At 39.4% G+C, this 12,500-nt stretch overlaps 1 protein-coding gene across 4 annotated transcripts in view; it reads left to right on the top strand.

Annotated features, from left to right (window-relative positions):
• Positions 1 to 12,500, top strand: part of LOC143035907 (esterase E4-like) — a 113,596-nt gene that overhangs the window by 61,013 nt on the left and 40,083 nt on the right. The window contains exon 1 of one of the 4 annotated variants that reach the window (XM_076203111.1): positions 3,918 to 3,975. The exons of 1 other annotated variant lie outside the window; for it this stretch is intronic. Coding sequence is in view for 1 of the 3 variants with exons in the window: in XM_076203110.1 (XP_076059225.1) it covers positions 4,734 to 4,811 (78 nt within the window). In the remaining 2 variants the exon portion in view is untranslated. Of the gene's footprint in view, positions 1 to 3,917; positions 3,976 to 4,013; positions 4,174 to 4,718; positions 4,812 to 12,500 lie in introns of those variants that run through there. 2 more of the 4 variants (XM_076203112.1, XM_076203110.1) reach the window with 2 other exon arrangements.

The following is a 12,500-nucleotide window of genomic DNA, read 5'->3' as shown; positions in this document are numbered from 1 at the left end:
ATATATGTATATGTGTATATATATATATATATATATGGATATATATATATATATATATATATATATATGTGTGTGTGTGTGTGTGTGTGTGTGTGTGTGTGTGTGTGTGTGTGTGTGTGTGTGTGTGTGTGTGTGTGTGTACAAAGGTATACATACATGCATATACTGCATATACATATATGCAATCAGTAAGCGACCTCACAAGCTCTGACATTTTCTTCCGTGAAGTTACGTCACATACTGACGTCATATAACCTCAATCCCCTGGGTTATGACGTCATATAGCATGACGATAATTAAGGTAGCCTATACGGTCGACCTTGGTACTTTAGGGAAACAATAAGACCTGAAAATTATCTTCGGAATGTCTCGTGTCTGCTTAATGCTCCGATTAATTTTAATCCTGGATATAAAGTCAAGTGCCAAGGTGCCTTTGTATAAAGGTTCCAAGGTACCAAGCTACCAAGATTCCAAGGTTTCAAGATTCCAAGATGTCAAGGTACCATTGTGCCAAGGTGCCTTTGTATAAAGGTTCCAAGGTTCCACGGTGCCAAGATGTCAAGGTACCAAGGTGCTAAGGTACCAATATTCCAAGGTGTCAAGATGTCAAGGTACCATTGTGCCAAGGTGCCTTTGTATAAAGGTTCCAAGGTTCCACCGTGCCAAGATGTCAAGGTACCTTTGTGCCAAGGTGCCTTTGTATAAAGGTTCCAAGGTTCCACGGTGCCAAGATGTCAAGGTGCCAAGGACCCAAAGGACTCGACCTTAGGTCACCAGCCTGATCCTATCAAGTAAGCAGGGCAAAAACATTACACTAAACACCACTCGAGGACAGAAACTTCATTAGTACGACCTTTCGCTTCTTGCAGCTTTATCAAGTACTTGAATGAAGCTGTAACACTCAGACCGTCGTACTAATAAAAGCTCAGTCGTCAGATGGTACCTCTCTCGATTGACCTATCCGCAACCAACAATTCCATACAAATTATTCTACTTATCTTGATCTAGCAAAGATTCCCCTCACAAATGTTTCTGAACAATTGATAAGTAATACCAATATTTCACTAACTTTCAGTATTTTACAACTTTCCATTCTTCTAATTCATATCAAGGTGTGCATTTCACTTTTTTTTATTACAACAGGTACTATAACTGGAAATCCACAACCCCACTATAGCAGGCAACTATCCATAACTCCTCTAATAGATCTTTGGTAAACCCTTGGTTGTATCACACTGGGCAATTTTTCCTCCGACATCTTACCTCCAACCTCTATTTGATTAGCTAGAACATGACTTTGCTAACAGAAACCTAGACTTCTCTAAGAACATTTCAACAGTATGTCTAACATTCGTCTAAGTTTATAATATCTTAATTCATCATTCAGCTTTGTTATATATATGATGGAAAAATAATTTGATATTTGAAAATTTGAAAATTCAAATATTGTAAACGAAGTCGTTTTTACTCAAACGAACTCTCAACTGTCGACGCTGGTAAAGCCCGTGGAAGCCCAGTGTGATAACCTCTTTCACTTGTCACCGGTTAACAGGTGGAGAAAAACAGTGAAAAATAGTGAGAAGATAGTCAAAACTGACAGAGACCTTCGATCGGATACAATGACCGTATGCCTGCCCCTCGGGGTTGCACTTCTATGTAAAGGTGAGGTTGGTGATCAGATCTGAAGGTAAGCGGCGGGCGGGTGGAGGTGTGGAGGAGGTGGAGGGGTGGAAGAGGTGGATGGCTCTCTCCGACGTCCATTTCGCAGGACCGCAACAAGCAACATACAGTAAATCCTCAATATAACGACCTCGATATACCGGATACCGGATATAACGGACAAAAAATCTGACCGGACAAACTCTCGCTATAACGGAATTTTCCTCCGTTCTAGCGAAGGATCCTCGGTTATTACGGATCTTCGCATATAACGACAGACTCCTGGCCCCATACCGTCCGTTATATCGAGGAATTTACTGTACTTAGCATTGGTCACTGTGCATGCAGCATATGCACCCCGAATGAAGCAATGTTCGCCTTTTGTCGAAACCGTCTTGGTCATCAGAGACGCTCCGTGCGGGGCTTTTAATCGCCGTGACGGCCGCCCGCGCTATCTCTCAAGTGGTCTCCACTATCAGTCTTCCTCAGCGACTGGCGATCATGCAGCCAAGACTGATAAGGATGGCCAACAGATAACAGATAACGAGGGTCATAGAGAGGTGGGGAAAGGTTTAGAAAGGGTTGTTGTAGCTATGGATGGCAGCAAGTATACGAGTACGTGAAGATCGACCACACCCTCTGCAGAAGCTTCTGGCAGACTCTTGCCAGGCCTCAGGAGTCTTCGGATGACCTTGAAGGCGCCAAGAAAAATGTCTGGGGTCGTCCAGACTAAAAAAAAAAAAAAAAAAAAAAAAAAAAAAAATATATGATTTATATATATATAAAATATATATATATATATGTATATATATATATGTATATATATATATATATATATATATATATATATATATATATATATATATATATATATATATATATATACAATCTCCAGCGGTGGGTTGGGGGTTGAGAGTGGGGTCCCGATCATACTCTGAGGTTCAGGACTTGGGTCGCAAAATAAATGATATTAAAAATGGGGTTCATTGGCAGAGGAATCCATTCTGAGTACATACTCCACTCCCCTCTACCCTCTTCCCTCCCTCTTATCTTGGCACCTCCTGGATGACGGGTCATCTCTGCATCTTGTCCACTGTCTTGGTGGAGGCACGCGCCTATACAATACCTTCCTTTTTTCGTTTTTTCTTTTCTTTCTTTCTTTTTTTTTTTCTTAGCAATGTCACAGTCAGCGTTACAAGGTCTTTCCACGAATGGACAACAAAGCTTGTCAGTCAATCAATCAATCAATCGATCAGTCAGTCAATTCTTGTCTCTTATTCCTATGATTGGTAACTTTCGGCCGCACGGCTGCCGCCAACGGTACTTGCGACCTCCTAGACATCTTCCCCGGAAAAAAAAAAAAAAAAAAATGGACTACTGTCTGTGTTGTGTGAGTGTGAGACTGTTGCCATGTTCGGCTTAGAGAAGAAGGAGAAGGAGGAGGAGAAGGAGGAGGAGGAGGAGGAGGAGGAAGAGGAGGAGAGAGAGGAGGAGACGAGAGAGAGAGAGAGGATAAGAGACAGAGACAGAGAGAGGGAAAGGAAAGAGGAGAGAGAAAGAGAGACAGGAAGGGAGATGGGGGGGGGGAGAGGGGGAGAGAGAGATGGGGAGAGAAAGGGAGGCAGAAAGGGTGATATATATATATATATATATATATATATATACATATATATATATATATATATATATATATTGTGTGTGTGTGTGTGTGTGTGTGTGTGTGTGTGTGTGTGTGTGTGTGTGTGTGTGTGTGTGTGTGTGTGTGTGTGTGTGTGTGTGTGTGTGTGTGTGTGTGTGTGGAGAGAGAGAGAGAGAGAGAGAGAGAGAGAGAGAGAGAGAGAGAGAGAGAGAGAGAGAGAGAGAGAGAGAGAGAGAGAGAGAGAGAGACCACGTGGGACAAATGGACGGGGCGAAAGCAAGATAACTCAACCCTCTCATAAGATTATTTCCAATCGTTTTCTCTAAACTCGATCTCCTAAGGCTTTTTTTTTTTAACCATAAAAATTTTTACAGCCTACAACCAGACAGACTCTTTCTTCAGTACCAGTGCCATGGTTAACCTTCGTACGATAATCTAATTCACGTAATGTGTAAGTGATAATAAAAAACTATCTTCTTCACTCCCAAACTCACCACATCACTCCCATCTTGCAAACACCACCTCTTCCACTCCTCATCCTTTCTCGCAAACTCCATTCCTCCCACCCCTTCCACCTCCTCAATCCCACCCCCCTCCCTACGCACACTCCTCGCCCCCCGCCCCCCCTCTCACTCCTCCCATCATACTCACTCCTACGCCAAGTCCACGCCAAGAAGGTAGGTTGACTGTCCAGTTGGCCATCAAAGGAACGTTGTCCTGTTCTTAATCTATTTCCCTCACTCTAGATCAAGTTATATTTAACTAGAGTATATGTTCGCGAGTGTCAAGAACTGGTTTAAGTCCCTGGTGCCATTCTGATCTGGTGCAAATTTGGTGTCGATAGCTTGCGTGGTGATGAGTATTGTAGAGTGTCGGTGCGTAACCTGAGTTTTTTTTCCTTTACTAATTTTTTTGGGGTGTATTCGAGTAGTCGATATTACTGTGAGGTTCTGCATTGTACAGAGAAGACACAAATTTCCGAGAAAATTGTGAACAGTTTGAACATTCGTGAAATCCGTGAACTTTCATTTCGGTCTGACGACGTGTCATTTTCGTTTAATGTGAGACAATGTGGTACACTCCTAATAAAACCTGTTCATCTTAACTTGGCAGAGAGAAAATATGTTACCCGTTAGAGTAACAATCTTTATGAAATCCGTAAAATCACACCAAGAAAGTATTTATAAACGACAAAAATAAATCACTGGGAATTCCAAATAAAATATCAATTCACCAAGAATTGGAAACCAGTTGTCTATCAATACTGATAAAAAAAAAACCTGCCAATTTAAGATGAACTAAATCTAAAATCCAAACTCAGTAATTCTTACAATTTAGGAACGTCTTTGTGTGTTTAGTAAATGTGATGCAAGTGGCCAGCCACTCACGGTGTACTGAAGATGTTTAGTGAACGAAACGTTACATATGCCATGATATGATCACACACAACGTCGAACAATCATACGTGACGTCTGTTGTGTTACCAAGCATCCACGTGATCGTCAAATGCGAGGTGCGTGCCCAACCATCTTCTTATCATCATATACTGATGATGATCGGCGTACGAAACGTCTCCAAGCCTTTCTTTTATGTATTCATCATAGCTCATTGTATAACATCACGACGCATACATTCAGTATATCTGTTTACAGTGTTCAAAAACGCGTAATAGGTTGATACCTGTGATGTGTGTGTGTTCAACCACATTATGTACTGAAGATATCTAAAGACGGAACGTTCTGGTACTTATGTATCTATCATTTATGTATCATCGTGTAGAATGCGATTCATGCTCACAACAGTAAAGTTTACAGATTACGAAAAAATATAGCCTATTTTGTGACTTTCGTGTTCATCCAAGTTCTTACATATCCTGAAGATGTCTACCACCAGCGAGGTTCACGGAACGTTCTTTTACCTTCGTTCTGCCTACTGGTTGCCTACTGATCACAATATATTATTCCAAGTGTCCTTCATCACATCCGTTGCGCCATGAGGGCCTGCCTCGGTACTTCCATATGTTTCATTCATAAGCCCATTCCTGTTACAACTCCCCTCAGTTCAAACAAAACAAATCATTTACAGTACCGTATAGCAAATATAAACGACGCGTTTCACGGTAACAGACACTAGAATGCGATCAAAGCTGTCACCTTTCCCCCCTTTGTCCCCAGATAGCTAAGAGTGGCCACCAAGGTTGAGGAGCAAACCCTTGTTCCCCTTTGATACCGCTTAGAGAGTTCAAGAGGATTAATACAATATCGTATTTACTTACAGAGTAAAACCGATACATCTCGACACCTCTTTCCGTACAGTGTGGCATTTTTTTCCCTTTTACTTTAGCTGCCGTCAGGCGATTTAATTCATTTCCGTGGCACCCACTCGCTGGTGTAAACCTTCCAGGCCTCAGTTAACCTTTTCAATACCGGGTGGCACTTCTATTTACCTTTTATTCATCTCCGTGGTACCCCCCTAAACAACGAAAAGTCTGGAAACTGACATCTCTTGGAGCCAGACCACTTGTGGTCGTGGTGCCCTTGAAATCAAGCCTTACTACAAATGAGCTGGGTACATCAGTCTATCAAATATTACCTCGAAGTACTCTAACCGGATACCCCAACCCCTATGGTAGCCGGCAACGGTCCTTGGGCTCTCCTATAGTCCCCCTGGGAAGGAAGATTCAATTGTATTGTACGAGTGTGGTAGGGGCGTTGTTAAGTCACCTACTAGTGGAAAGAAGATGATCAGTCGCCGGTTGTTAGTTCTCCTTTCGTTAAAAATTAGGAAAGATAACGAAAGTTGACAGATTGGGAGACACTTTGGACAGATCCGGAGACGGAATGCCAGCCCCTCGGGGCTACACTTCCGTGTAGTGAGAAAAGAGTTGATGGGTTCGGAAGACAAGTGGCTGGGACGTGATCCCTACCGACGTCCGGCTCGGAAGATCTCCATATCCAATCTGTGGACTGGTCCAAATTGGGACCTCGGCGACGTAAAACGAGGTCTGTTTTGGTCTCCAACTGTACACAACACGAAAATGGCGAAGAACATATTTGAACTCAAGTATCGATGGAGAAGGAGGCGTCTAAAGTACCCTTTATTCTTTCATCAGCGTCCAAATCATAGACAGATAGTAAAGCATCATAAGGAAGAGCGTTCCAGAGCTTTCCAGTGGAAGGAAGGAAAGAAAGAACGAGTAAATTCTTTGCCTTCTAACGCCTCGACTTGGTCGCTCGCTCAGTATCACAACCCACAGGTCGCCCTGGCTGATGGAAAAGTATCAAACTTTAGGAGGAGCTGACATGATTCCCACGCAAGGTGATCAACTGAGCAGATCTTAACTCTGCGAGCACAAGAGAAGTAATACAACGTCTTTCAGGGAAGGGTCGTCTCGGCAGATACAAAGAACACGAGAGGAGCGGTTCGATTGATACTTGACCCAAACGAATTTCCAGGATACGGTTGCTTAAGAAAAATCCACATAATATTCACACACTGCAATATATGTATTTACCTCTTATTCAATTATTATATAATTTTTTCGTGAAGGATTGGACATTAGAAATCATTGTTGCAAGAAATAACACACTGGACTCGTCGTTAGAAGTTTATTCCTAAGTTTCGAACCCTGTCCGGAGTTTGTCCTTCAGGGATATAAAGTGTAAACAAAGAAAATCTATATAAAAGGCATGCACGCTACACGGGTATACCCATCCCAGTGTAGCTTATAAGCCCTTCATATAGATTATATATATATATATATATATATATATATATATATATATATATATATATATGTATATATAAAAGTTCACTATAAACCCACTATCGGTCTGCTGAAGAGGACTACAGATAGTAGTCGAAATATAGTTTCCCTGTACTTCCGTCATTTTTTCTCCGATAGTGGGTTTATAGTGAACTTTTACATATGTGTTATAACATACCAATTTCCAATATGTATATACATATATATATATATATATACATATATATATATATATATATATATATGTATGTATGTATTATGGGAAAGATGGAGGGATAAACACGGGTCTTTATCTGAATATCGAGTTTATTCCTAACCGGTTTCGCTTACAATAGCTTCTTCAGAGGAATGTTCTGAAGACGCTATTGTAAGCGAAACCGGGCAGGAATAAACTCGATATTCAGATAAAGACCCGTGTTTCCCCCTCCACCTTTCCCATAATTTGTCCCAATGTCTCTACATATATATATATATATATATATATATATATATATGTGTGTGTTATCTACAAATGTGCTACTACATTTCTATTTAGAAATATATATATATATATATATATATATATATATATATATATATGACGTACTGTACAACCTTTTGTTGGTTTATGACAGGAAACTTTATTAACCTTATGGAACACCTCAATAAGCCGTAAAATGGAAATATGAAGAAAAAATGCGGACAAGATAATGTCACAAAAAAGACAAAGATAAATTAGAAAAAACTTTACGCGCATACACGCTGTCTCACACTTACAAATACACATACGCACATATACACACACACACACATATATACTGTATATATATACATACACACACACGCAAAATAATCAAAATTAAAATGAGAAGAAGATATCCAACAAGCCGTGACGTCACGAAGTAAGAGGACCCCATAACGACAGCACCTCCTGCAGAGTCTAGTTAGATCCAACGGCCTCGTTTGCACCATTTGGTGTTGTGAGAGTCAAGTCCATATAGGTAATCGGCTTTCAAATACGTCTTTATTTATATATTTATCACCATCATCATCATCATCATCATTTTCATCATTTTCATCATTATCATCATTATCATCATTATCATCATTATCATCATTATCATCATTATCATCATCATCATTATCATCATTATCATCATTATCATCATTATCATCATTATCATCATTATCATTATCATCATTATCATCATTATCATCATCATCATCATTATCATCATTATCATCACTACCATCACTACCATCACTACCATCATTACCGTCATTACCGTCATTACCGTCATTACCGTCATTATCGTCATTACCGTCATTATCGTCATTATCGTCATTATCGTCATCATTGTCATCATTGTCATCATCGTCACTCATTATCACTCATTATCACTCATTATCATTATTATCATTATTGTTGTTGTTGTTGTTATCATTATTATTATTATCATTATCATTATCATTATAATTATTTTCATTATTATTGATATTGTTATCATTATTAATTACTATAATCAATTGATGTTATTACTGATGGCGGAGGTTGGGGTAACAGCAGTTCGAACTCTGCCGCCAGTGAGTTGGACCAAGGGCATGGTTCATCAAATTCCACGCTACAGTCCTCTGTAAGGGGCACCGTCCTAGCCTCCTGATAGAAAAGTTCGCGACGTTAAACCAAATCATGATTATGGTCATTATTGTTATCATCATCATCATCATCATTATTATTAATTTATTATTATTATTATTATTATTATTATTATTATTATTATTATTATTATTATTATTATTATTATTATTATTATTATTATTATTATTATTATTATTATTATTATTATTATTATTATTATTATTATTATTATTATTATCATCCATTACCATTACTAATTATCTTTATCAACTATCATTAATATTGTTGGTATTATTAACATTATTACTTTTTTTAAAGTCTGTCATCATTCGGGACTCTTTCGAATTCATGTCAGGCAAAGAATATCTTTGTCTTTCTTTATCAGAAAAAAGTCTTTGTCAAATTCATGTCTTTGCAACATTGTCTAGAGTCAACCAGAACAAAACTATTAAAGTTGTCCGCAGAGACTATAGGGAGACTTGTAAGCCATATGATAATCTAGAATAGATCTCTTCATCAATGGTGATACATTTATCTATTTATTCATTTATGTATTCATTTATTCATTATCTGTATTTTTGTTTATTATTATTTGATTATTATCTTCATTATTTTGCACAATTTTATTTTTCCAATTATTCATCTTAATCTATTTCTATTTTTCTATTTCTATTCAGATAATGATTTTATTTATTTATCCATCAGTTCATTTATCTATTTATGAATTTATCCGTTTATTTGCTTATCTAGTTTTCATTGAATTATTATCATCATTATTCTATTTATTTCCCATCTGTTTGTTTCTATTTTATCTATTTATTATTTTTTTTATTTCATTTTTAATTTATCTTTACCTATTTTTCTGTCCATTCCCCCCTTTTCATTTTGTTTCGACTTTTATCAACTATTTCATTCATTTATGTGGGGTCCACAGTATAGCAGAATGATCGATCCGCCAGACGAGAAGTCACGTGATGAAAATATAAAAAGAAAAAATACCATCAAGCTATGTATAAAAAAAGGATACAGAAAACCATTGTTAAAATGTAATATTAAAATTGAGATATTGGTGGAGATTTTGTAAATTACATGAGCATGTACTCGAGTGGTGAATGTATGTATATACATATTATATATATATATATATATATGTGTGTGTGTGTGTGTGTGTGTGTGTGTGTGTGTGTGTGTGTGTGTGTGTGTGTGTGTGTGTGTGTGTGTGTGTGTGTGTGTGTGTGTGTGTGTGTGTGTGTGTGTGTGTGTGTGTGTGTGTGTGTGTGTGTGTGTGTGTGAGGGGGAGAGAGAGAGAGAGAGAGAGAGAGAGAGAGAGAGAGAGAGAGAGAGAGAGAGAGAGAGAGAGAGAGAGAGAGAGAGAGAGAAATAGAACACACGTGTATGTACTTGTGCGTGTTTGCATGTGTGTGTTTTTATGTGCGTGCATATACATGTGCATGCTGGCATGTAACCACACGCGCCTTCAACCCCAACACTGCATGACTGCCTGCGCCTCGTGAATGCCACTGTGCATGCCGTGCGGGATTCGAAACGAGGCAGCAAAGAGTCGGAAGAAACTGTACCCCATCACCCGTTGGGCCATCATGCACACACACGTGACTGCCATGCACAGTCTGGGTTCACTTTGGCCCTCCCCAGCAGGCACAATGCAGGCGGGGATGACGTCATGAGTCGGCTCACCACCCGTCATCCCGTAGATTAACACTGCTTTCAAGTGAGCACCCACAAACGCCCCTACACCCCACACACACACCCTACCTCCTTGTGGTACTGCATTCTTCCACTGTCTGCCTCGCTTTCTTTTTATTTTTCGTGGATTACAAAACGAGTTTCTTGGTTGTTACCGACCACTTTCAGTATGTCTTGTGGGTTGTTTGTGCTTATCTTAAGAGATAACACGTCCACGACGTAGATCTTATTCAATGGTGATTGATGATTGATTCCGCTTAACATCGCTAGCTCTCCCTATCAGGAGACTAGGACGGTGTATCTTGGAATTTAATGAACCATGCCCTTGGTCCAGCTCGCTAGCGGCAGAGTTCGAACCGCCTTAACCTCGACCTCCGTCGCAAGTATCGACGCTCTACCAGCTTGGCCAGGAAGCATCATTGATTCAAAAGGTAAATCAAGTGTGATGGACCTATCGAACTTTGAAGATATTCCGTGGAAACAAGAGATTTATTAGTTACTGTTGCTCACCCAACGAACTTTATGACATTTTTTCTTTCTTTCTATGGCAATTTTATTCATCTCCGTGGCCCTTCTACGGTAATAAAAGGGTTGAAATATTCCCTAACCCAATCAGTGAACCCTCCGACGAAAGACATCTCACTTAAGTATTCAGGTCATAGATAACTCACCATCCCACTCCCACGGTGCGGGACTTGAGAAACCTGTGGTTAGGCAAAACCCTGTCAGTTCCCGCAAGCCGCTGGGTTTTCTAGGCCGATATTTTGGTCGCCTCCCCGCCTGCCCAGGGCTATCAGGATCCAACACAAGAAGCCCACAGTGGATCCCCGGAATCGATCTCTTGACTACTTGCTCATGAGTTCGGCACTGTATCCACCAGGGCCACCGCGCTGCCCCTGGTTAAAGACAGACGATTATATTCACGAGATATCTCAACTTTGAAGTTATGATACTATAGTTGATGAAGGTACTCGTCAGTGAGAGAATGGATAGGATTAAACTCCAATACTCTCAAGACTTGTTTATTGGGAAAATAATGGGAGTATAGATGACATAAACCGATGTCTTGGCTGTGGAACATAATTCTTTATACAAGAATGATATAATACACATTTATGAGCACCGCGAATAATTTGGTGTACAAATTACAATTCTGACGTTACAGAATACTACTACTAACATTTATTGACATTTACATATTGATATGTGGAACATGAAAATTTTAATAATATTATTTTTCCATAATACTAGTTTCAGCGGGGTGACAATTATTAATACAGAAATTATGGTACACGTATTCTCTAGAAAACGAATTCTTGAAGGCGTGACCTTGCTACAGCTTCTCTAAGAGATGAAGACTGTTTCGACAAGGGCGCCTGTGACTGGTGTCGCATTCTAGAACTTCATTTTGGTTTGCGGCAGACGATTTTATTCAGCAAGGAGATTTTTGCTACTTAAAAGGTCAAAATGCCCTCCCTCCCTCTTTCATGTCTTCAGCCAGTATTCACCATTCGTATCCAGAAGTCCGTACCCCAGTTCTTATCATTGTACCATCCAAATCACCTTGCTGTACATTCCTTCCTTATCGCTGACTCTACGCGTTCTTTTGTGCCACAGACTGGGTAGGTAGTCCCACGAAACTATCCCCACCAAAAAGATTATAATAATAATAATAATAAAATAAAATAAAATAAATAAATAAATAAATAAATAAATAAATAAATAAATAAATAAATAAATAAATAAATAAATAAATAAATAAATAAATAAATAAATAAAGGAACTCCAGCCTGCAAAAGGAATATCCATAGTCGACGCCGTCGAAGTCAGCGAGTCTCCATCTGGACTCCCCTGGAAGGTCACATCATTTCCAGAGCTGGGCGCGTTCCTAGGTGCGTTCCTATGTGCGTTCCGCTTCAGTTTGGCCGCGGTTAGCGCTCCTTAGATATTAAAGCAATATAGGTGCCGGTATTGTATGTGGCCTACCTTTTGGATGTATCCTACGAAATTTTTCTTTCGTATAGTAGGTGGCCTACCGAACTTTTATTTTGATTTGAACCTGTCTCTTAAGCTTTAATAGTTTGGGAGCGCTAACCCCGGCCAAACTAAAGCGG

The sequence above is a fragment of the Oratosquilla oratoria genome, chromosome 19 (assembly GCF_046742065.1).
Source record: "Oratosquilla oratoria isolate Oo_2021 chromosome 19, ASM4674206v1, whole genome shotgun sequence".
Classification (NCBI taxonomy): domain Eukaryota; kingdom Metazoa; phylum Arthropoda; class Malacostraca; order Stomatopoda; family Squillidae; genus Oratosquilla; species Oratosquilla oratoria.
This window is presented reverse-complemented; position numbering and strand designations above follow the sequence as displayed.